Source organism: Lonchura striata, chromosome 36 (genome assembly GCF_046129695.1).
Source record: "Lonchura striata isolate bLonStr1 chromosome 36, bLonStr1.mat, whole genome shotgun sequence".
In the NCBI taxonomy this organism is placed as follows: Eukaryota; Metazoa; Chordata; class Aves; order Passeriformes; family Estrildidae; genus Lonchura; species Lonchura striata.
In genome coordinates, this window is record NC_134638.1 from 64,592 (window position 1) to 89,595 (window position 25,004).

General features: G+C 62.2%; 1 protein-coding gene across 1 annotated transcript; it reads right to left on the reverse strand.

The window, feature by feature from the left end:
- Positions 1-1,282: 1,282 nt before the first annotated feature.
- Positions 1,283-23,301, reverse strand: AHNAK (AHNAK nucleoprotein). The gene is made up of 5 exons (XM_077789619.1): positions 23,222-23,301; positions 19,546-19,626; positions 18,586-18,739; positions 17,656-17,822; positions 1,283-16,939 (listed from the first exon to the last, which is right to left on the reverse strand). The coding sequence occupies exons 3-5, from the start codon at positions 18,737-18,739 to the stop codon at positions 1,283-1,285; spliced, it is 15,978 nt and encodes a 5,325-aa protein (XP_077645745.1). The 5' UTR covers positions 19,546-19,626; positions 23,222-23,301.
- Between the last annotated feature and the right edge of the window lie 1,703 nt (positions 23,302-25,004).

Consider the following 25,004-nt stretch of genomic DNA (forward strand, 5'->3'; position numbering starts at 1 on the left):
TTAAATAGATCTCCTTTTCTTTGGTTTATTTTCTTAACAGATATAATTTAATCTGTTAATTATTTTATTTAATTCATTTTTATCTCCATTTCTTTAATAAATCTTTTATTAATGGATCCACATTTTTACTTTGGGTCTTTTTTTAGTAATTCTATTTCACTTGCTTCTTTCTTTGGTAAATCCACTTCTTTTGCTTTGTTTTTTTTCTAATATATCCACCTTTCTGGTTAGATTTTATTAAATAAATCCACAGTTTTGGCTGTTTTCTTAAATAAAAAATCCACAGCTTTGGTTTAATTTCTTGCACAAACCAAAAAGCCAAAATTTTTGAATTAAATCCGTTGACCTAACAGAATCTTCAGCCCTAAAAAAAAAAAAAAAAAAAAAAAAAAAAAGCCAAAAAAATGAAAAAGGTGGAAACGAAGGGGGCAAAAAAACGACAGGAAAAAAACACGCAAAAAAAAAAAAAAAAAAAAGAAAAAAGACCAAGAAAAAAGATTTTAAAAAAAATTCATTTCCACGAACCAAACACTGGAAATATTTGGGAGGATGGGGGGGGGAGGAGGCAGGAAAAAAAACCCAATAAAAATACAAAAAAAAAACCAAAAAAAAAAGGAAAAGGATTAATGGGGAGAGAAGAAGTGAAGCTGTCGGCACGAGGGGGGACCCCAAAATCCGAGGGGGAGCGACCCCCAGCCCCTCCCCCCCTCTGTACACACGGGGGTCCCTCCGTGCCGGCCTATGTACAAAAAAACCCCCGGGGTCACCCCTGACACCCTGGGGTCACCCCTGACACCCTGGGGTCACCCCAACCACCCTGGGGTCACCCCTGAGCACCCTGGGGTCACCCCTGAGCACCCTGGGGTCACCTCAGACCACCCCGGGGTCACCCCCAGACCACCCTGGGGTCACCCCTGAGCACCCAGGGGTCACCCCTGACACCCAGGGGTCACCCCCAGACCACCCCGGGGTCCCCCCGACCACCCTGGGGTCACCCCAGAGCACCCAGGGGTCACCCCTGACTGCCCTGGGGTCACCCCAGAGCACCCAGGGGTCACCCCTGACACCCTGGGGTCACCCCGACCACCCTGGGGTCACCCCTGACTGCCCTGGGGTCACCCCAACCACCCTGGGGTCACCCCAGAGCACCCAGGGGTCACCCCTGACACCCTGGGGTCACCCCTGAGCACCCCGGGGTCACCCCCAGACCACCCCGGGGTCACCCCAGAGCACCCAGGGGTCACCCCCAGACCACCCCGGGGTCCCCCCGAGCACCCCGGGGTCACTCCTTGCGTTTGGCCACCGCCAGCTCCAGGCCGGGCAGGCGGAGGCCGGCGCGGGCGACGCCCTCGGAGGACGAGGCCGAGCCCAGGCGGGACTCGGGGGCCGCCGGCGCCGCCGCCCCGTCCTCGTCGCCGGCCGTCACCTCGTAGCAGCCCTTGGCCTTGGAGCCGATGCCCCCGAAGGTCCCGAATTTGCTCCTGGGCTGCCTGCCGGCGTCCGGCTCGGCCGCGGGCTCGTCGCCGAAGGACGACGAGCGCGGCCGCGGCTTCCTGCTGCGGAACAGCGAGAATTTCCCCTTGGCCGCCGGCGCCTCGGCCTCCGCCTCGCCCTCGGCCGGGCCCAGGCTGGCCTTGGAGCTCTTGAGGTCGCCCCTGGAGCCGGACACCGAGCCCGAGGCCTCGGGGCCGCCCGCGGTGCCGCCGCCGCCGCCGCGCCCCTTCTGCTTGGAGAAGTTGAATTTGGGCATCTTGAGCTTGGATTTCTTCAGCCTCGCCTCGGCCTCGTCCGGCTCCGGCTCGGCCGCGTCGGCGCCGGGGAAGTCGACGTCCACCCCGACCTCGCGGCCCTTGGCCTCGGGCTCGGAGAAGACGAATTTCGGCATCCGCAGCTTGGGGAAGGAGACTTTGACCTGGCCGCCCTCGGCGCACAGCTTGGAGGCGTGGAAGGTTCCGGAACCGGCGCCGAGCGACGGCGGCGACGCCCCGGCCCCGCCTTTGACCTTCGGCCCCTTCACGTTGACGTTCAATCCTGGGCCAGACGCTTCCAGGGCCGGAGCCTCCAGGTGGACGCCCACCCCCACGTGAGGGGCTTCCGCGCTGACCTTTGGCCCTTTGATGTCGCCGGCCACGTCCACGTTTGGTCCTTTCAGCCTCAGGTCGACGTCCGGCGCGCAGAATTTCGGCCCTTTCAGTTCCGCCTCGGCGCCTTCCAGCCCCAGGCCGGAGCCCTTCGGCCCCACCTTGACCCGGGGGCCCTCCAGAGCGACCCCCGCGTCCCCCCCGTCCACGCCGGGGCTGGAGATGCTGAACTGGGGCAGCTTCAGGGACGGCAGCTTGATGGTGCCCCCCAAAATTTCAAAGCCGGAGTCGTCTGCCGGCGCCTGGGGGGATTTGACGCCGACGTCTCCTTTCAACTTTGGTCCTTTCGCGCTGACATCCAAATCCGGGCCGGAGACGTCCAGCGAGGGCCCCTGGAGGTCCAGGGTGGCCCCCGGGGACTGGACGGAGCCGGGGACGCTGCCCTTGACCTCCAGCGCCGGGGGCGTCACCGTGGGCAGCTTCACCTTCCCGCCGAGGCCGCCGAGGTCCAGGCCGAGGCCGGGCCCTTCCGCCGAGCCCGAAATGTCCAAATCTCCCTTTAACTTTGGTCCTTTCAGGTTCCCCTCCAGCTCGGGACTGGAGATCTGGGGCCCTTTGAGCTTCACCTCCGCGTCCGGCATTTCCAGCCCCAAACCCGTTCTGCCCCCCTTGGGCCATCCCAGGTTCACCTCGGGACCTTCCAGTTGTGCTCCGGCAAGGCCGACTTCACCTTTCAGCTTTGGTCCTTTCACGCCGACGTCGACGTCCGGCACGGCGGCCGAGGGGACGGCGACGTCGATCCCGGGCCCCTTCAGGTCCCCCCCGATTCTCGCGTCCCCCGCGCCCACCTGGACCCCGGGCAGTTTGAACTTTGGGCTCTTCAGGCTCACGTCAGGACCTTCAACACCCGCGTTGAGGCTCGGGCCCTTGAGGTCGCCCTTGACCTCCAGCTCGCCCTCGACTTTTGGGACCCCCACCGAGGCCTCCCCGCGGAATTTGTGCGATTTGAGGTCAAACTCAACGTCCGGGAAGGAGATCTTCCCAAACATGGGTTTCTTGCCTTTGGGGGACTTCATGGCGGCGTCGGGGCCGGCGACGTTGAGCTCCGCGTCCAGCTCGGCCCCCGCCGCGTTCACCTCGAACGCCCCCTTCTTCCCCTTCACTTTGGGGCCGCTCATGTGGATTTTGGGCATCTTGAACTTGCTCTTCTTCCCCTTCCCGGCCTCAGGGGACTCCACGTTCAGCTCGGCCTCGGGTAGATCCAGCTCCGCCTTGGGGCTTTTCATTCCGAACCCAAATTTGGACTTTTTGAACTTGGGAGCTTTGATATTGGCTTCTGGGACCTCGACGCTCAGGTCGGGACATTCCACATCGACTTCGGGGCCTTTGACCCCAAATTCGGGGCCTTTGAGGTCGACCTCGGGGCCTTTCAGGTGACCTTCCACCTTTGGGGCGGAAATGTCAAAGCCGCCCTTGGTTTTGTGGCCTTTCAGGTTCAAATCTATCTCGGGCATGGAGATTTTGGGGACGTTCACGTGCATTTCGGGCATTTTCAGTTTAGGACCTTTCACTTTGCCCTCCAGACCTTCAACGTTGACCTCTGGCAGGCTGAGATCAACCTTGGGGCCAGACAGATCCACCTCGGCCTTCGGCAAGTTGACGTCCACGTCAGGAGCTTCGCCCTTAAAGCCAAATTTGGGCATTTTCATTTTGGGCAGCTTCACTTTTCCCTCCAGACCATCGACGTCGACCGCTGGGCCCTCAATGTCGACTTTGGGGCCTTTGATGTCCACCTCGGGGCCCTTCAGACCCCCCTCGAGACTGGGGCCGTGCAGGTCAGCGTCACCTTTGACCTTCAGGCCCTTCAGGTTCAGGTCGATGTCGGGCATGGAAATCTGGGGGGTCTTGACGTGAATTTCGGGCATCTTGACCTTGGGCCCTTCCAAGGTCACATCTGGGGCCTGAATGTCCACCTTGGGTCCCTTGAGGTCAACATCTGGGCACTGCAGGTTCCCCTCCAGCTTGGGGACGGAGACATCGATGTCGCCCTTGACCTTGGGGCCCTTCAGGTTGAAGTCAACATCAGGCATGGAGATCTTGGGGGCCTTGATGTGCATCTCGGGCATCTTGAACTTGGGCCCTTTGATCTTCCCCTCCGGCCCCTCAATGTCCACACTCGGCATCTCCACGTCCACCTTGGGGCCGAACACATCCAGGTCTCCTTTTGGGAGGTTCACGTCCACCTCGGGGCCTTCACCCTTCAGCCCAAATTTGGGCATCTTGAATTTGGGCAGCTTGAATTTCCCCTCAGGGCCGTGAATGTCCACATCGGGTGCATCAATGTCCACTTTGGGGCCTTTGATGTCCAGGTCAGGCCCCTTCAGGTCCCCTTCCACCTTGGGGACGGAGACATCGACGTCCCCCTTCACCTTGGGGCCCTTGAGGCTGAAGTCAACGTCGGGCATGGAGATCTTGGGGGCCTTGATGTGCATCTCGGGCATCTTGAACTTGGGACCTTTGATCTTCCCCTCGGGACCTTCCAACTCAACATCGGGGAGATCAACATCGACCTTGGGGCCTTTGATGTCGATGTCTGGGGCTTTCAGGTCACCCTCGAGCTTTGGGACAGAGACATCGACGTCCCCCTTCAGCTTGGGACCTTTGAGGTTGAAGTCAACGTCAGGCATGGAGATCTTGGGGGCCTTGATGTGCATCTCGGGCATGGAAAATTTGGGACCTTTGGCTTTCCCATCCACGCTCAGCTCAGGAGCCTCCACGTCCACGCTGGGGACCGAAAAGGAGACGTCGCCCTTGGGGAGGGTCAGATCCGCGTCCACCCCGTCCCCTTTGAACCCGGGCATGGAGAATTTGGGCATCTTGAACTTGGGCAGTTTGAATTTTCCCTCGGGGCTGTCGATGGTGACGTCGGGGGCGGAGACGTTGACCTCGGGACCTTTCAGCTCTCCTTCCACACTGGGCAGGGACACGTCCACGTCACCCTTGACCTTGGGGCCTTTCAGGTTCAGGTCGATGTCGGGCATGGAGATCTTGGGGGCCTTGATGTGCATCTCGGGCATCTTGAACTTGGGGCCTTTGATCTTCCCCTCTGGAAACTCCACATCCACCTCTGGGCCTTCAATGTCCACCTTGGGGCCGCTCACATCCAGGTTTCCTGCTGGGAGGTTCACGTCCACCTCAGGACCTTCTGCCTTCACCCCGGGCATCCCAAATTTGGGCATTTTGAACTTGGGGAACTTTATTTTCCCTTCTGGGCCATGAATGTCCACGTCAGGGGCTTCAATGTCCACCTTGGGTCCCTTGAGGTCGACATCTGGGCACTGCAGGTTCCCCTCCAGCTTGGGCACAGAGACATCGATGTCCCCCTTGACCTTGGGGCCCTTTAGGTTGAAGTCAACGTCGGGCATGGAGATCTTGGGGGCCTTGATGTGCATCTCGGGCATCTTGAACTTGGGACCTTTGATCTTCCCCTCGGGACCTTCCAGTTCAACATCGGGGAGATCAACATCGATCTTGGGGGCTTTGATGTCGATATCTGGGGCTTTCAGGTCACCTTCCACCTTGGGAAGGGAAACATCAACATCTCCCTTGACCTTGGGGCCCTTCAGGTTCAGGTCGATGTCAGGCATGGAGATCTTGGGGGTCTTAAAGTGCATCTCAGGCATCTTGAACTTGGGGCCCTTCACCTTCCCCTCTGGGAGATCAATGTCCACCTCTGGACCTTCAATGTCCACCTTGGGGCCACTCACATCCAGGTTTCCTGTCGGGAGGTTCACGTCCACCTCGGGACCTTCTGCCTTCACCCCGGGCATCCCAAATTTGGGCATCTTGAACTTGGGCATCTTGAATTTCCCCTCAGGGCCGTGAATGTCCACGTCTGGCACATCAACGTCCACCTTGGGGCCCTTGATTTCAATTTCGGGGCCTTTCAGGTCACCTTCCAGTTTTGGAGCAGAGACATCGATGTCCCCCTTCAGTTTGGGGCCTTTGAGGTTGAAGTCAACATCGGGCATGGAGATCTTGGGGGCCTTGATGTGCATCTCGGGCATCTTGAACTTGGGACCTTTGATCTTCCCCTCGGGACCTTCCAGCTCAACATCGGGGAGATCAACATCGACTTTGGGGCCTTTGATGTCCAGTTCTGGGCCCTTCAGGTCACCCTCCAGGTTGGGGACAGAGACATCAACATCTCCTTTTAATTTGGGGCCCTTCAGGTTGAGATCGAAGTCAGGCATGGAGATCTTGGGGGTCTTGAAGTGCATGTCGGGCATCTTGAACTTGGGGCCTTTGATCTTCCCATCAGGGCCCTCAACTTGAACATCTGGCGCTGAAACATCGAATTCGGGGCCTTTCACGTCCACCTTCGGCCCCTTCAGGTCACCTTCCATGCTCGGCAGTGACACGTCCACGTCTCCCTTCACTTTGGGCCCCTTGAGGTTCAGATCGAAGTCGGGCATGGAGATCTTGGGGGCCTTGATGTGCATCTCGGGCATCTTGAACTTGGGACCTTTGATCTTCCCCTCGGGACCTTCCAACTCAACATCGGGGAGATCAACATCGACCTTGGGGCCTTTGATATCCAGGTCAGGCCCCTTCAGGTCACCTTCCACCTTGGGAAGGGAAACATCAACATCTCCCTTGACCTTGGGGCCCTTCAGGTTCAGGTCGATGTCGGGCATGGAGATCTTGGGGGTCTTAAAGTGCATCTCGGGCATCTTGAACTTGGGGCCCTTCACCTTCCCCTCTGGGAGATCAATGTCCACCTCTGGGCCTTCAATGTCCACCTTGGGGCCGCTCACATCCAGGTTTCCTGTTGGGAGGTTCACGTCCACCTCGGGACCTTCTGCCTTCACCCCGGGCATCCCAAATTTGGGCATCTTGAACTTGGGCATCTTGAATTTCCCCTCAGGGCCGTGAACGTCCACGTCTGGCACATCAACGTCCACCTTGGGCCCCTTGATGTCCAGGTCAGGCCCCTTGAGGTCCCCTTCCACCTTGGGGATTGAGACATCGACATCCCCCTTCACTTTGGGGCCTTTGAGGTTGAAGTCAATGTCAGGCATGGAGATCTTGGGGGCCTTGATGTGCAGCTCGGGCATCTTGAACTTGGGGCCTTTGATCTTCCCCTCGGGCCCTTCAATGTCCACCTCTGGAGCTTCAATGTCCACTTTGGGGCCTTTGATGTCCACGTCCGGCAAGCTCAGGTCCCCTTCGATTTTTGGTGCAGACAGATCAACGTCCACCCCGCCTTTGACCTTGGGACCTTTCAGGTGGAGGTCCAGGTCTGGCATGGAGAGGTTGGGAGCTTTGATGTTCATCTCGGGCATTTTAAATTTGGGGCCTTTGATTTTTCCTTTCGGACCTTCCACGTCGATGTCGGGAACTTCCACGTCCACCTTGGGTCCTTTCAGGTCCACCTGGGGCAGGGACACGTCCACGTCCCCCTTGACCTTGGGGCCCTTCAGGTTCAGGTCGATGTCGGGCATGGAGATCTTGGGGGCCTTGATGTTCATCTCGGGCATCTTGAACTTGGGACCTTTGATCTTCCCCTCGGGCCCCTCAATGTCCAGTTCTGGACCCTCAATGTCCACTTTGGGCCCGGACACGTCCAGTTCTCCTGTTGGCAGGTTCACGTCCACCTCTGGCCCCTCCCCTTTAAACCCAGGAACACCAAATTTGGGCATTTTAAACTTGGGCATCTTGAGTTTCCCCTCCGGGCCGTGAACGTCCACATCGGGGGCCTCGATGTTGACCTTGGGGCCCTTGATGTCCACTTCAGGTCCTTTCAGCTCCCCTTCCAATTTGGGGGTGGACAGGTCAAGCTCCCCCTTCATTTTGTGCCCCTTCAGGTTCAGCTCCACGTCCGGCATCGAGACTTTGGGTGAAGAAATGTTCAGAAAAGGCATTTTGAATTTGGAGCCTTTGGATTTTCCCTGGAGATCCAAATCCGGAGCTTGGACCTCGACCTTCGGGCCGGACAGTTCAACCTCAGGCTTTTTAAGCTTCACGTCCACCTCGGGGCTTTGAACTTTTGGGCCAGAAAAGCCAAACTTGGGAAGTTTAAACCTGGATTTTTTAGCTTTTCCATCCAGGTCAACCTTTGGCCCCTCCAGCTCAAGCTCTGGCCCTTTGATGTCCAGCTTGGGGCCTTTCAGCTCACCCTCGACCTTGGGAAGAGAAGCGTCGAGGTCACCTTTGAGTTTGGGGCCTTTCAGGTTGAGGTCGATGTCGGGCATGGAGATCTTGGGGACGTTGAACTGCAGCTCCGGCTTCTTGAACTTGGGGCACTTCAGTTTCCCTTCGGGGCCTTCAATGTCCAGCTCAGGGACAGAAACGTCCACCTTCGGACCCGAAATGTTGACCTCGGCCTCGGGGAGGTTCACGTCCACCTCGGGGCCTTCCACTTTTGGGCCAGAAAAGCCGAATTTGGGCATCTTGAACTTGGGCATTTTAATTTTCCCTTCTGGGCCATGAACGTCCACATCGGGTGCCTCAATGTCCACTTTGGGGCCTTTGATGTCCAGGTCAGGCCCCTTCAGGTCCCCTTCCAGCTTGGGGATGGAGACATCGACGTCCCCCTTGACCTTGGGGCCCTTCAGGCTGAAGTCGACGTCGGGCATGGAGATCTTGGGGGCCTTGATGTGCATCTCGGGCATCTTGAACTTGGGACCTTTGATCTTCCCCTCGGGACCTTCCAGTTCAACATCGGGGAGATCAACATCGACCTTGGGGCCGTGAATGTCGATGTCTGGGGCTTTCAGGTCTCCCTCAACCTTTGGAAGGGAGACATCAACATCCCCCTTCAGTTTGGGACCTTTGAGGTTGAAGTCAACGTCGGGCATGGAGATCTTGGGGGCCTTGATGTGCATCTCCGGCATCTTGAACTTGGGGCCTTTGATCTTCCCCTCTGGCAACTCCACATCCACCTCTGGGCCTTCAATGTCCACCTTGGGGCCACTCACATCCAGGTTTCCTGCTGGGAGGTTCACGTCCACCTCGGGACCTTCTGCCTTCACCCCGGGCATCCCAAATTTGGGCATCTTGAACTTGGGCATCTTGAATTTCCCCTCGGGGCTGTGAACGTCCACATCTGGCACATCAACGTCCACCTTGGGGCCCTTGATGTCCAGTTCAGGCCCCTTCAGGTCACCCTCCAGCTTTGGAGCAGAGACATCGATGTCCCCCTTCATTTTGGGGCCCTTGAGGCTGAAGTCAACATCGGGCATGGAGATCTTGGGGGCCTTGATGTGCATCTCGGGCATCTTGAACTTGGGACCTTTGATCTTCCCCTCGGGACCTTCCAGTTCAACATCGGGGAGATCAACATCGACCTTGGGGGCTTTGATGTCGATATCTGGGGCTTTCAGGTCTCCCTCAACCTTTGGAAGGGAGACATCAACATCCCCCTTCAGTTTGGGGCCTTTGAGGTTGAAGTCAACATCGGGCATGGAGATTTTGGGGGTCTTAAAGTGCATCTCGGGCATCTTGAACTTGGGGCCCTTCACCTTCCCTTCTGGGAGATCGATGTCCACCTCTGGACCTTCAATGTCCACCTTGGGGCCACTCACATCCAGGTTTCCTGTCGGGAGGTTCACGTCCACCTCGGGACCTTCTGCCTTCACCCCGGGCATCCCAAATTTGGGCATCTTGAACTTGGGCATTTTAATTTTCCCTTCTGGGCCATGAATGTCCACGTCAGGTGCCTCAATGTCCACCTTGGGGCCCCTGATGTCCAGTTCAGGCCCCTTCAGGTCACCCTCCAGCTTTGGAAGGGACACGTCCACGTCCCCCTTGACCTTGGGGCCCTTCAGGCTGAAGTCGACGTCCGGCATGGAGATCTTGGGGGCCTTGATGTGCATCTCGGGCATCTTGAACTTGGGACCTTTGATCTTCCCCTCGGGACCTTCCAGCTCAACATCGGGGAGATCAACATTGACCTTGGGGGCTTTGATGTCGATATCTGGGGCTTTCAGGTCACCTTCCACCTTGGGAAGGGAAACATCAACATCTCCCTTGACCTTGGGGCCCTTCAGGTTCAGATCGATGTCGGGCATGGAGATCTTGGGGGCCTTGATGTGCATCTCGGGCATCTTGAACTTGGGACCTTTGATCTTCCCCTCCGGCCCCTCAATGTCCACACTCGGCATCTCCACGTCCACCTTGGGGCCGGACACATCCAGGTCTCCTTTTGGGAGGTTCACGTCCACCTCGGGGCCTTCACCCTTCAGCCCAAATTTGGGCATCTTGAATTTGGGCAGCTTGAATTTCCCCTCAGGGCCGTGAATGTCCACATCGGGTGCCTCAATGTCCACTTTGGGGCCTTTGATGTCCAGGTCAGGCCCCTTCAGGTCCCCTTCCAGCTTGGGGACGGAGACATCGACGTCGCCCTTGACCTTGGGGCCCTTCAGGTTCAGATCGAAGTCAGGCATGGAGATCTTGGGGGCCTTGATGTGCATCTCGGGCATCTTGAACTTGGGACCTTTGATCTTCCCCTCGGGACACTCCAGCTCGACGTCGGGGAGGTCCACATTGACCTTGGGAGCTTTGATGTCAATGTCTGGGGCTTTCAGGTCTCCCTCAAGCTTTGGAGCAGAGACATCGACGTCGCCCTTCACTTTGGGGCCCTTCAGGTTGAGGTCGATGTCGGGCATGGAGATCTTGGGGGCTTTGAAGTGCATCTCGGGCATCTTGAACTTGGGGCCCTTCAGTTTCCCCTCAGGACACTCAAGGTCAACGTCGGGAAGGTCGACATCAACTTTGGGGCCTTTGATGTCCAGTTCAGGCCCTTTCAGGTCCCCTTCCAGCTTTGGAGCAGAGACATCAACGTCCCCCTTGACCTTGGGGCCCTTCAGGTGGAGATCAAAGTCGGGCATGGAGATCTTGGGAGCCTTGAAGTGCATCTCGGGCATCTTGAACTTGGGACCTTTGATCTTCCCCTCGGGACACTCCAGCTCCACGTCGGGAACCTCCACGTCCACTTTTGGACCTTTCAGTGACACCTCCGGCCCTTTCATGTCCCCTTCGAGCTTTGGCACGGAGACATCGACGTCACCTTTGACCTTGGGGCCCTTCAGGTTGAGATCGAAGTCGGGCATGGAGATCTTGGGAGCCTTGAAGTGCATCTCGGGCATCTTGAACTTGGGACCTTTGATCTTCCCCTCGGGACACTCCAGCTCCACGTCGGGAACCTCCACGTCCACTTTTGGACCTTTCAGTGACACCTCCGGCCCTTTCATGTCCCCTTCGAGCTTTGGCACGGACACATCGACGTCACCTTTGACCTTGGGGCCCTTCAGGTTGAGATCGAAGTCGGGCATGGAGATCTTGGGGGCTTTGAAGTGCATCTCGGGCATCTTGAACTTGGGGCCCTTCACCTTCCCCTCTGGGAGATCGATGTCCACGTCAGGAGCTTCAATGTCCACCTTGGGACCTTTGATGTCCACGTCTGGGCCCTTCAGGTCACCTTCCAGTTTGGGGGTGGAAATGTCCACGTCCCCCTTCAGTTTTGGGCCTTTCAGGTTGAGGTCGATGTCGGGCATGGAGATTTTGGGGGTTTTGAAGTGCATCTCGGGCATCTTGAACTTGGGGCCCTTCAGCTTCGCTTCGGGACACTCCAGCTCGACGTCGGGGAGGTCCACATCGACTTTGGGGTCTTTGATGTCAACATCTGGGGCTTTCAAATCTCCCTCAATTTTTGGGACGGACACGTCCACGTCTCCCTTCACTTTGGGGCCTTTGAGGTTCAGGTCAAAGTCGGGCATGGAGATCTTGGGGGCCTTGAAGTGCATCTCGGGCATCTTGAATTTGGGACCTTTGATCTTCCCCTCAGGGCCCTCCAGTTCGATGTCGGGGACATCCACGTCCACTTTGGGTCCTTTCAACTCCAGATCCGGCACTTTCACGTCACCTTCTACTTTTGGGGCAGACACGTCCACTTCTCCCTTCACTTTGGGACCTTTCAGGTTCAAATCGACATCAGGCAGAGAAAATTTTGGCGCCTTGATGTTCATCTCCGGCATCTTGATCTTGGGTCCCTTCCACTTCCCCTCGGGACCTTCAACGTCCACGTCAGGAACGTCCACATCCACCTTTGGACCTTTAATGTTCACATCCGGACCTTTCAGGTCGCCCTCCAATTTGGGGACGGAGACATCCATACCGCCCTTGACCTTGGGGCCCTTCAGGTTCAGATCGATGTCGGGCATGGAGATCTTGGGGGCCTTGATGTGCATCTCGGGCATCTTGAACTTGGGACCTTTGATCTTCCCCTCCGGTCCCTCAATGTCCACACTCGGCATCTCCACGTCCACCTTGGGGCCGGACACATCCAGGTCTCCTTTTGGGAGGTTCACGTCCACCTCGGGGCCTTCACCCTTCAGCCCAAATTTGGGCATCTTGAATTTGGGCAGCTTGAATTTCCCCTCAGGGCCGTGAATGTCCACATCGGGTGCCTCAATGTCCACTTTGGGTCCTTTGATGTCCAGGTCAGGCCCCTTCAGGTCCCCTTCCAGCTTGGGGACGGAGACATCGACGTCCCCCTTGACCTTGGGGCCCTTGAGGTTGAAGTCGACATCGGGCATGGAGATCTTGGGGGCCTTGATGTGCATCTCGGGCATCTTGAACTTGGGACCTTTGATCTTCCCCTCGGGACCTTCCAACTCAACATCGGGGAGATCAACATCGACCTTGGGGCCTTTGATGTCAATGTCTGGGGCCTTCAGGTCACCTTCCACCTTGGGAAGGGAAACATCAACATCTCCCTTGACCTTGGGGCCCTTCAGGTTCAGGTCGATGTCGGGCATGGAGATCTTGGGGGTCTTAAAGTGCATCTCGGGCATCTTGAACTTGGGGCCCTTCACCTTCCCCTCTGGGAGATCAATGTCCACCTCTGGACCTTCAATGTCCACCTTGGGGCCGCTCACATCCAGGTTTCCTGTTGGGAGGTTCACGTCCACCTCGGGACCTTCTGCCTTCACCCCGGGCATCCCAAATTTGGGCATCTTGAACTTGGGCATCTTGAATTTCCCCTCAGGGCCATGAACGTCCACGTCTGGCACATCAACGTCCACCTTGGGGCCCTTGATGTCCAGCTCAGGCCCCTTGAGGTCCCCTTCCCCCTTGGGGATTGAGACATCGACGTCCCCCTTCAGTTTGGGACCTTTGAGGTTGAAGTCAACGTCGGGCATGGAGATCTTGGGGGCCTTGATGTGCATCTCGGGCATCTTGAACTTGGGGCCTTTGATCTTCCCCTCTGGCAACTCCACATCCACCTCTGGACCTTCAATGTCCACCTTGGGACAACTCACATCCACGTTTCCTGCTGGGAGGTTCACGTCCACCTCGGGACCTTCTGCCTTCACCCCGGGCATCCCAAATTTGGGCATCTTGAACTTGGGCATCTTGAATTTCCCCTCAGGGCCGTGAATGTCCACGTCTGGCACATCAACGTCCACCTTGGGGCCTTTGATGTCCAGCTCAGGCCCCTTGAGATCACCCTCCAGCTTTGGAAGGGACACGTCCACGTCACCCTTGACCTTGGGGCCTTTGAGGTTGATGTCCACGTCAGGCATGGAGATCTTCTGGGTCTTGATGTGCATCTCAGGCATCTTGAACTTGGGGCCTTTGATCTTCCCCTCGGGCCCTTCCAAATCCACGCTGGGCACCTCCACGTCCACTTTCGGCCCTTTAACATCCACTTCTGGAGCTTTCAATTCCCCTTCCACCTTGGGGAGGGACACGTCCACCTCTCCCTTCACTTTGGGTCCCTTCAGGTTCAGGTCCACGTCGGGCATGGAGATTTTGTGGGATTTGAGGTTCAGCTTCGGCATCCGGAATTTGGGACCTTTCCATTTCCCTTCCGCTCCTCCGACGTCCACCTCCGGCCCCTCAATGTCCACCTCCGGCCCCTCCATGTCCACCTCTCCTTTGGGCAGGCTCACGTCCACCTCGGGCCCCTCCAGCTTGGGGCCGGACACGTTGAAATGAGGCAATTTCATTTTGGGCATTTTCACTTTGGCCTCTGGACCCTCCAGGTGGACATCGGGGACCTCCACGTCCACCTTGTGCCCCTTCATGTCACCCTCAGCCTTGGGGAGGGACACGCCCACCTCCCCCTTCACTTTGTGTCCCTTCAGGTTCAAATCCACGTCCGGCATCGAGATTTTGGGGGATTTGATGTTCAGTTTCGGCATCTTGAATTTGGGGCCTTTCATCTTCCCTTCTGGACCTTCCAAGTCCACCTCGGGCACCTCAACATCCAACTTGGGACCTTCCACATCCAACTTGGGACCTTCCACATCCAACTTGGGACCTTTCACGTCCATTTTGGCACCTTCCACGTCCACTTTGGGGCCTTTCACGTCGATTTTCGGGCCCTTCAGCCCGGAAATTCCGGCGTCCCCTTTCAGTTTTGGGGCCTTCAAGCCCAGATCCACGTCCGGCATGGAGAGTTTTGGGCTCTGAACGTTGAGGTCGGGCATTTTGAACTTCAGGCCTTTCCCTTTGACCTCCGGCCCTTCCAGGTCCACGCTGGGGACGTCCATGTCCACCTTGGGGGCGGAAATGTCCACCTCCCCCTTCGGGAGCGTCACCTCCAGCTCGGGGCTCTCTCCCTTCACCCCAAATTTGGGCATTTTCAGCTTGGGGAACTTCAGCTTGCCCTCGGGGCCTTGGACGTCCAAATCCGGGGCTTCAACCTCCACCTTGGGGCCTTTGATCTCCGCTCCGGGGGTTTTCAGCTCCCCTTCCAGTTTTGGGGTGGAAACGTCCAAATCCGCCTTGACTTTGGGCCCTTTGAGGTTCAGGTCGATGTCAGGCATGGAGATCTGGGGGGTTTTGATGCCCACCTCGGGCATCTTCACCTTGGGGCCCTTGATGTCCACGCTCGGGACCTCGACGGCGACGCTGGGACCTGAAACGTCCACGCTGCCCTTGGGAAGGGCCACCTCGAGCTCGGGGCTCTCTCCCTTCACCCCAAACTTGGGCATTTTCAGCTTGGGGAACTTCAGCTTGCCCTCGGGGCCTTGGACGTCCAAATCTGGGGCTTCAACCTCCACCTTGGGGCCTTTGATGTCCACTTCGGGGCCCTTCAAACCCGGCACGGACACATCCAGGTCGCCGCTGGCCTTGGCACCGTTGAGGGTCAGGTCGACGTCCGGCACGGAGATTTTGGGGGCTTTGAGGTGCATTTCGGGCCCCTGGATGCCCAAACTCGGTGCCTCAACGTCCACCTTGGGGCCGCACACCTCCACGCCGCCCTTCGGGAGGTTCACGTCCACCTCGGGACCTTCTGCTTTGACCCCGGGCATCCCAAATTTGGGCATTTTGAATTTGGGCATCTTGAATTTTCCCTCGGGGCCGTGAACGTCCACTTCAGGTGCGTCAACGTCCACCTTGGGGCCCTTGATGTCCACGCTTGGGACGCTGACGTCCACCTTGGGGCCGGAGACCTCCACCCCCGCTTTGGGAAGGGTCACGTCGACGCTGGGGGTCTCTCCCTTCACCCCAAATTTGGGCATTTTCAGCTTGGGGAACTTCAGCTTGCCCTCAGGCCCCTGGATCTCCATTTCTGGGCTCCCAACCTCGACTTCGGGGCCTTTGATGTCCACTCCAGGGGTCTTCAGCTCCCCTTCCAGTTTTGGGGCGGAAACATCCAGATGTCCCTTCGCTCCGGGCCCTTTGAGGCTCAGGCCGACGTCGGAGACTTGGGGGGTCTTGACGCTCATCTCGGGCATCTTCACCGCGGGGCCTTTGACGTCCACTCCGGGCACCTCCACCCCGATCTGGGGCCCTTTAAGGTCCAGCTGGGGCCCCCTGAATTCGCCCCCCACGCTCGGCACGGACGCGTCCACTCCTCCCTTCAGCCCCTTCAGGCCAACGTCCACCTCCACGCCCTTCAGGCCACGGCCCGGCCCGGCCACGTCCACCTCGGGGCCCTTGGCGTCCACCCTGGGGCAGAGTCCTTTGAGGTCCCCTTCCCCTCTGGGGCCCTTCAGGTTCAGGTTCACGTCCGACAGCGAAATTTGGGGCGTTTCCACCTTCTTGAAGGCCGGACCCTTCCATTCTCCCTCCAGGCCCGCCTCGGGGACGGCCGCGCCCTTGGGGACGTCCGCGGCGGCGCCGTCGGTCTGGGCGGCGAATTTGGGGAAGGTCAAGTGCGGGATTTGGATTTTCCCCTTGGCGCCGTCCGGGGCCTCCACGCCGGGAACGTCCGGCGGAGGGGAGGGGACCTCGGCGGCGCCTTTGGCCGCCGCGTCCACCTGCGGCGCCGCGGCTTCGCCGCCGGCCTGGAACCCGAATTTGGGGATTTTTAACGTCGGGATCTTGATCGTCCCCACGTCCACGGGTGGCGAGGAGCCGCTGACCTCCCCCTGCGGGCACGGAGCCCCGCCGGACACGTGGCCCTGCCCGTCCAGCCCCACGGCGTGGAACGACCCGTCCAGCTCTCCAAACTGTCCGTTGGCCTCGACGCGGGGCGACCCCGGGAAGCCCTTCCAGCCCGGGAGGGATTTTCCAGTTTCTCCACCAGGAATTTGGCTCTGGGGCTGCAGGTGAAGCCCCTCAGGTGTCCCGGGCGGGTCCCCCAGCCCCGCTCGGACCCCGGCGCCGGATGTCGTGCCGAACTCCGGCGTGGGGATGCAGACGTTGAAATCGGGGCCGCCGATGACGGCGAGGTCGCCGTCGTGGCTGGTGACGTCCACGGTGTAGGCGGTGACCCTGCGGGTGACCGTGATGGTCCTGCTCTGCGTCCCGCCGGCCTCGGCCTCCGGCCCCTCCTCGGACCTGAGCCGCGGCTTGATCTTGGTGGTGTAGATGCGCTGGTACTCCTCATCATCGCCGCTCTGCGGAGGAGACGCTGCCGGTGAGCGCTGGACGTGCTTCCTCCCCATCCTCATCCTCATCCTCATCCTCATCCCCATCCTCATCCTCATCATCCTCATCCTCATCTCCGTTGTCATCCCCATCCTCACCCTCATCCTTATCTTCCCCTCATCCCCATCCTCGTCCTTGTCCTCATCTTCATTTTATCCTTATTTTCATCCTCATCCTCATCCCCATCCCCATCCCCATCTTTGTCCTCATCCTTGTCCTCAACTTTATTCTCATCCTTATTTTCATCCCCATCCTCATCCTCTTCCCCATCCTCATCTTCATCCCCATACTCATCCTCATCCCCATCTTTGTCCTCATCCTCGTCTTTTTTCTCATCCTTATTCCCATTCTCATCCCCATCCTCATCGTCATTCTCATCCTTATTTTCATCCTCATCTTTGTCCTCATTCCCATCCTCATCTTCGTTCTCATCCTCATCCTCCCCCATCCTCACCCTCACCTTCATCACCCTCACCTTCATCCTTATCTTCCCCTCATCCCCATCCTCATCCTTGTCCTCATCTTCATTTTCATACTCATCCTCATCCTCATCCCCGTCCTCATCTTCGTTCTCATCCTCATCCTCCTCCATCCTCACCCTCACCCTCACCACCGTCGCCTTCACCCCTCTCTCCCCCTGATCCCCGTCCTCCCGTCCTTCCTCCCGCTCCTCCTCCTCGCTCACCAGCACGACCTCGGGGCTGCCGGGCGCGGCGGCCGCCTGCGGCGAGCGGTCGCCGCGGCGCTGCAGCCGCAGCCCCAGCGTGTGCTGGCCCAGGCTCTGCAGCAGCTGCGCCGCCTCCCCCGACTGCAGCTTGTCGAAGTAGACGGTGGCGCTGACGATCTGATCCCCTGGGGGGACGGGGGACAGCGGGTCAGGGGGCTGGGGTGGGGGGACACCGGCGGGGACCCCCCGGCCCTGCCCCGAGCAACCGCGGGGACATCGCCCACGGGTGTGGGACGGTGAGGTGCCACCAAAACAACCCCAAAATCCCATTTTCAACCCCAAAACTCTGAGGGAAAAATCCCATCCCCACTGTGAGTGGCCGTGGGGTCATCGCCCATAGGCACAGAGGCAGAAGTGCCTGAGGTGCCACCAAAACAACCCCAAAAATCCCATTTTCAACCCCAAAACTCTGAGGGAAGAGCCCCCTGTCCCCACTGTGAGTGGCCGTGGGGTCATCACCCTCAGAAGTGCCTGAGGTGCCACCAAAACAACCCCAAAAATCCCATTTTGAGCCCCAAAATTCAGGGAAGAACCCCCCCGTCCCCACTGTCAGTGACTCCCCCATGGGTGACGGAGCCAGAAGCTCCTGAGATGCCACCAGGATGTCCCCAAGTCCCCAAAACTCCAATTTCACCCCCCAAACCCTCGGGCTGGGGCAGGATTTGGACCCCCAGCACTCGAACTGCAGGGTCACCACCCATGGGAACGGAGCCAGAAGCTCCTGAGATGCCACCAGGACACCCCCAAGTCCCCAAAACTCCAATTTCACCCCCCAAACCCTCGGGCTGGGGCAGGATTTGGACCCCCAACGCTTGAACCACGAGGCCAGAAGCTCCTGAGATGCCACCAGGAGGCCGCAGGGTCCCAGAGCCGCCCGGGCGCGCCCACCTTCCTGGACCACGCCCATGCGGGCGGCCGGCGAGTTCTGCTGCACGCGCCGGACGAAGACGCCGTCGTCGGTCTGGGCGATGGTGATGCCGTGGGAGCCGCTGCCCTGCCAGTTGGGCAGGAGGATCTCCCGCGTCTCCTCCTCGCGCTCCATCTGCGCCGGACACGGGGTCAGGGGTCAGCACGGGGCCGGGCGGGGTCAGGGGTCAGGGGTCGGGGTCAGCATGGGGCTGGATGGGGTCAGGGGTCAGCGTGAGGGTGGACATGGGGCTGGGGTCATGGGGAGGGATGGACGGGGTCAGGGGTCAGGACAGGGGTGGACACGGTTTGGGGTCAGGGGTGGGATGGACACGGTCAGGGGTCAGGGCAGGGATGGACACGGTTTGGGGTCAGGGCAGGGATGGACACGGTTTGGGGTCAGGGGACAGATGGACACGGTTTGGGGTCAGGGGTGGGATGGACACGGTTTGGGGTCGGGGGACAGATGGACACGGTTTGGGGTCGGGGGACAGATGGACACGGTTTGGGGTCAGGGGATGGATGGACACGGTTTGGGGTCAGGGGTGGGATGGACACAGTTTGGGGTCAGGGGATGGATGGACACGGTGTGGGGTCAGGGGATGGATGGACACGGTTTGGGGTCAGGGGAGGGGATGGACACGGTTTGGGGTCGGGGCAGGGATGGACACGGTTTGGGGTCATGGGGACAGATGGACACGGTTTGGGGTCATGGGTGGGATGGACACGGTTTGGGGTCAGGGGATGGATGGACACGGTTTGGGGTCGGGGCAGGGGTGGACACGGTTTGGGGTCGGGGCAGGGGTGGACACGGTTTGGGGTCGGGGGACAGATGGACACGGTTTGGGGTCATGGGGAGGGATGGACGCGGGTTTGGCGCCGTGGCTGCGGCCAGGCCGGAGCGGCCGGAGTGGCCGGAGCGGCCGGAGCGGCCCCGCTGACCTCGGTGGGGTCCCGGTCCCGGTCCCAGGAATCCTCGGCCTCGCTCGGGAACCTCGCGGCGGCTCCGGGGTGAGCTCCGGCCTGGAGGGGACATCGGGGCGTGGTGGGACACGGGGGCACCCATGGGACACCCCCAGGACACCCCCGGGACATCGGGGACACCCATGGGACATCGGGGCATGGTGGGACACGGGGGCACCCATGGGACACCCATGGGACACCCCATGGGACACGGGGACACCCATGGGACACCCCATGGGACACGGGGGCACCCATGGGACACCCCCGGGACACCCACGGGACATCGGGGTGTGGTGGGACACAGGGACACCCCATGGGACACGAGGACACCCCCGGGACACCCCGGGGACCCGTCCCTTGTCCCCTGTCCCCTCTCCTCTTCTGAAGTTTTGAGGGAATTTCTCCGTTTTCAGAGAATTTCGGGTCGGTATTTTTGGGGTTTTTTTGGGAGGGATTATTTTTTTGGAGGGGGGAGCACCTGAGGGGGGGGGGTGTGCACCTGTAGGGGTGCCCCCCCCACCCTGGGTGTCCCCCCCGCCCCGGGGTGTCCCCGAAGCGCCGCCGCGGCCCCGGGAGGCTCCGGGAGGCTCCGGGAGGCTCCGGCCGGACTGGTTGGTGACTCAGACCGGGCGGGGGGGGGACCGGGGCTGACTCAGAGCGGGGGGGGAACCGGGGGGAACCGGGGGGGAACCGGGGGGGGGGACCCGGGCTGACTCAGAGCGGGGGGGGAACCGGGGGGAACCGGGGGGGAACCGGGGGGGGACCCGGGGCTGACTCAGAGCGGCCCCGAGCGCTGGGAGGGGCCCCGAAATCCGCCCGAATTCGCCTTTTCCAGGAGTTCCCCCATTTCCCACCGCCCCCCCCATTTCCCCGGGGTCCCCCCGCGGCTCGGGGGGTGACACGGACCCCCCCCCGGTGACACCGGGGACAGCTCGGTGTCCCCGCAGCAATGCCGCCCCCCCTCCCCCCGCCGCGCTATTTTTGGGGTGCAAACCACGTGCCCGCTATTTTTAGCAGCCTGTCCCCCCCCTCCGACCCCTCCCCCGCCCCCAAAAACCGCGGAGGGACCGGGGGGGGGTGGGGGGGGATGGGATGTCACCCGTGTCACCCCGGCCGCGCCACCGGGGTCCCCAGGGGGGGGCACGGGGTCCCCAGCCCTGGGTGGCGTTTGGGGACACGGGGACGCTGATGGGGACCCCCCGGGTGCAGATTTGGGACCCCCGGGTGCAGATTTGGGACCCCCGGGTGCAGATTTGTGACCCCCGGGCGCGGATTTGGGACCCCCGGGTGCAGATTTGGGACCCCCGGGCGCGGATTTGTGACCCCCGGGTTCGGTTTGGGGACCCCCGGGTTCGGTTTTGGGACCCCCGGGTGCAGATTTGGGACCCCCGGGTTCGGTTTTGGGACCCCCCCCGGTTGGGTTTAGGGACCCCCGGGTGCAGATTTGGGACCCCCGGGCGCGGATTTGTGACCCCCGGGTTCGGTTTTGGGACCCCCGGGTGCAGATTTGGGACCCCCGGGTTCGGTTTTGGGACCCCCGGTCCGGTTTTGGGCCCCCCCCCCGGGTCCGGTTTTGGGACCCCCGGTCCGTTTTTGGGACCCCCCCCCCCCGGTCCGGTTTTGGGACCCCCGGTTCGGTTTTGGGACCCCCGGGTGCAGATTTGGGACCCCCCGGTCCGGTTTTGGGACTCCCGGTTCGGTTTTGGGACCCCCCTCGGGTGCGATTTTGGGGCCCCCCTGCCCCCCCCGTGTTTGCTCGGGGGCCACAAGGTCACAAATGTCCCCCCACCCCCGGGACCCCCGGGGCGGGGCCGGTGACGCCGGGCCCGGGAGGCTCCCGGGAAACGGCGAATCCCGGAAAACATTCCCAAAAACCGGGGGAAAACCGGGGAAAAACGGGGGAGAAGCGGGGAAAACCGGGGGAGCAGCGGGGGAACGGGGCAGAGGCGGCGGAGCGGGACGAGGCGGCGGCGGAGGCGGAGCGGGCGCGGCCCGCGGCCGGGCCGGTACCGGTCGGACCGGCTGGAGCGAGAGTCCCGCGGGCGGCGGGCCCGGCGGAGCCGGGAGGGTCCCGGACCGGTTCCACCGGGCCCTGCCCGGACGCTGCCCGCGGCCACGCGCGGCGCCGCCGGGACCTCCGCGTGTCCCGGCCCCGCCCGGGCCGCTCCCCAAAACCCCCCGAAAAACGGGGAGACCCCAAAAACGCCGCGAGGTGTTCGGGGGGGGGGGGAGCCGACCCCGCCCCAAATCAAATCCGGGGGTCCCCGGGGGGGTGGGGCCACCGGAGTGAGGGGGGGTCCCCAGAAAGGGGGATCCCCAAAATGGGGGGGGTCCCCAAAATGGGGGTGTCCCGAATGGGGGGGGTCCCCAAAAGGGAGTGTCCCCAAAGGGGGGGGGTCCCCAAGGGGGGTGTCCCCAAAATGGGGGTGTCCCCACGGGGGAGGGGTCCCCAAAATGGGGGTGTCCCCAAAATGGGGGTCCCCAGGGGGGGTGTCCCAAGGGGGGCAGAGGGGAAGTGGCGCCGGGAGCGGCCGCGCCCCAAAAACCGCAGCGGGGGGGGGAAGGGGGGATCCCGCGCCCCTCCCCCTCCCCGAGCCCCTCCCCCCCCCCCGGCCCCTCCCTCGGGGCTTGGGGGGGGGTTGGGTTTGGGATTCCCAAAATCAAACCCCCCCCCGCCAGAAGCGCCGCCCCCGCGCTGAAACCGGCGCTGATGAGCGTTAATTACCGAGCCCTCATTAACCCGGCGCCCACGCGCGGCCGCGCCCTCGCGGGATCCCGGGGATCCCCCGCCCCAAATTCGGCACCGGGACCCCCCTCGGGTCCCCCCGGCCCGGGCGGGGCCCGGGGGGGGGAGGGGAGCCGCGGCCCCGCCCCCACCGGGGACTCCCCGGGCGCGGCCGGGGGGGCGGGGGGCCACGCCCTGAGCGCGGCCGGGACCCCCGGGACCCCCGGGACCCCCCCGGAACCTCCCCGGGACCCCCGGGACCCCCCGGGAACCCCCCGGGAACCCCCCCGGGAACCCCCGGGACCCCCGGGACTCCCCCGGGAACCCCCGGGACCCCCCGGGACCCCCGGGAACCCCCCGGGACACCCCGGGACACCCCGGGACCCCCCCGGGACCCCCGGGAACCCCCGGGACCCCCCCGGGACCCCCGGGACACCCCGGGACCCCCCCGGGAACCCCCGGGACCCCCCCCCGGGCCCCCGGAGCCGTCACGGGACGCGCGTGGGTTCCCCCCCCGCCACACCCGCGGAGCTCGCGGCGCTCCCGGAGCCCCCCGGGAGAAACGGAGCCCCGGGGGTCCCGGAGCCCCCCCGGGACCCTCAGCGGATCCCCCCGCACCCCCGGGACACCCCCGGGCCACTCTCGGCACCACCGGGACCGACTCCCGGCGCTCCCGGAGCCCCCCGGGCCCGTCCCGGGACCACCGCGTCCCGCCCTGCGCCGCCCCGGGGCTCCCGGAGCCCCCCGGGACTCCCTCGGACACTTCCCGACCCCCCCCGGCAACTCCCGGGACCACCGGAACCGCCCCGGGACCCACGCGGGACCGTCCCGGGTGCCCCGCTCGCCCCGCCCGGAGCCGCCGCCCGTCGCGGCGGTCCCGGTCCCGTCCCGGTGCCGCCCCGGTCCCGTCCCGGTGCCGCCCCGCGGTACCTGCGCGCTGCGGGCTCAGCGGCCGCGCCGGGCCATGCCCGGTCCGGGTCCTGGCGCGGTGCCGGTGCCGGTGCCGGCGGTCCCGGAGCGGCCCCGGCGGGTCCGTGCGGAGTGGCCGCGCCCGGGCGGCTCCCGGCTCTTGTAGGGCGGCGGAGCCTCCCCCGCCCCGCGGGGAGGGCCCGGCCCGGCCCGGCCCCGGGACAGGGAGCGGCCCGGGACGGCCCCGGAGCGGCCCCGGAGCGGGAGCGGCCGCGGTTCGGCTCCGGCCGGGGCGGGGCGGGGCGGGTCCGGGCTGGTCCCGGGTCTGAGCCCGGGCTGGTCCCGGTTCTGGGTCCCGGTTCTGGTCCCGGGCTGATCCCGGTTCTGGGTCCCGGTTCTGGGCCCGGGCTGATCCCGGTCCTGAGCCCGGGTTGGTCCCGGTCCTGGTCCCGGGCTGATCCCGGTTCTGAGCCCGGGTTGGTCCCGGTTCTGGGTCCCGGTTCTGGGCCCGGGCTGGTCCCGGTCCTGGTCCCGGGCTGATCCCGGTTCTGAGCCCGGGCTGGTCCCGGTTCTGGGTCCCGGTTCTGGTCCCGGGCTGATCCCGGTTCTGGGTCCCGGTTCTGGTCCCGGGCTGATCCCGGTTCTGGGTCCCGGTTCTGAGCCCGGGCTGGTCCCGGTTCTGGGTCCCGGTTCTGGGCCCGGGCTGATCCCGGTTCTGGGTCCCGGTCCTGGTCCCGGGCTGGTTCCGGGTCTGAGCCCGGGTTGGTCCCGGTCCTGAGCCCGGGTTGGTCCCGGGCTGGTCCCTGTTCTGGGTCCCGGTTCTGGGCCCGATCTGATCCCGGTTCTGACCTCGAGCTGGTTCCGATTCTGGTCGCAGTTTGGTCTCGGTCTGATCCCAGTTCTGAGCCCGGTCTGATCCGGGTCTGGTCCCGGTTCTGTTCCCGGTTCTGGGCCCGGTCTGATCCCGGTTCTGGTCTCGGTTCTGGGCCCAGTCTGGTCCCGGTCCAGGGCGACTCTGGGCCCGGTCTGATCCGGGTCTGGTCCCGGTTCTGTTCCCGGTTCTGGTCCCGGTCTGATCCCGGTCCTGGTCCCGATCCCGTCCCAGTTCCGAGCCTGGACCCTCTCCCGGGATGGTTCTGACCCCGATCCCGGTCCCGGTTCTCATGCGGATCCGGTCCCGGTTCTGATCCCGGTTCCGGTCCAACCTCAGTCCTGCTCCCGTTCCCGAGCTCATCCCGGTCCTGTTCCTGACCCGGTCCTGGTCCCAATCCCGGTTCTGGTCCCTGTCCCGGTTCTGGTCCCTGTCCCGGTCCCGGTTCCGGTTCCACGGGACAATCCCGGACCGGGACCCCTCCCCCCCCCAGCCCCGCCCCCCCGGTAACCCCCCGAGGGGGGGGAGGGGAATCCCCAAAAACCCAAAAGTGACCCCGGACCCCAAAAACCCCCAGACCCAAAAACCCCCAGACCCAAAAATCCCGAACCCCAAAAATCCCAGAAATGGAACTGGGGGATACTGGGGGATACTGGGGATACTGGGGGATACTGGGGGGAACTGGGGGGGCACTGGGGGATACTGGGGGGATACTGGGGGGAACTGGGGGGGCACTGGGGGATACTGGGGGGATACTGGGGGGAACTGGGGGGGCACTGGGGGATACTGGGGGGATACTGGGGGGAACTGGGGGATACTGGGGGGATACTGGGGGGAACTGGGGGATACTGGGGGGAACTGGGGGGAACTGGGGGGATACTGGGGGATACTGGGGGGAACTGGGGGATACTGGGGGATACTGGGGGATACTGG

Bases quoted from the DNA above. Each gene is read 5' to 3' on its own strand.
- AHNAK (XM_077789619.1), bottom strand. From the start codon at position 18,739: ATGGAGCGCGAGGAGGAGACGCGGGAGATCCTCCTGCCCAACTGGCAG. The intron at 17,823-18,585 runs GTGGGCGCGCCC...CCGTCCCCCCAG, and splicing joins CATGGGCGTGGTCCAGGAAG to GGGATCAGATCGTCAGCGCC. The intron at 16,940-17,655 runs GTGAGCGAGGAG...TCTCCTCCGCAG, and splicing joins GCAGCCCCGAGGTCGTGCTG to AGCGGCGATGATGAGGAGTA.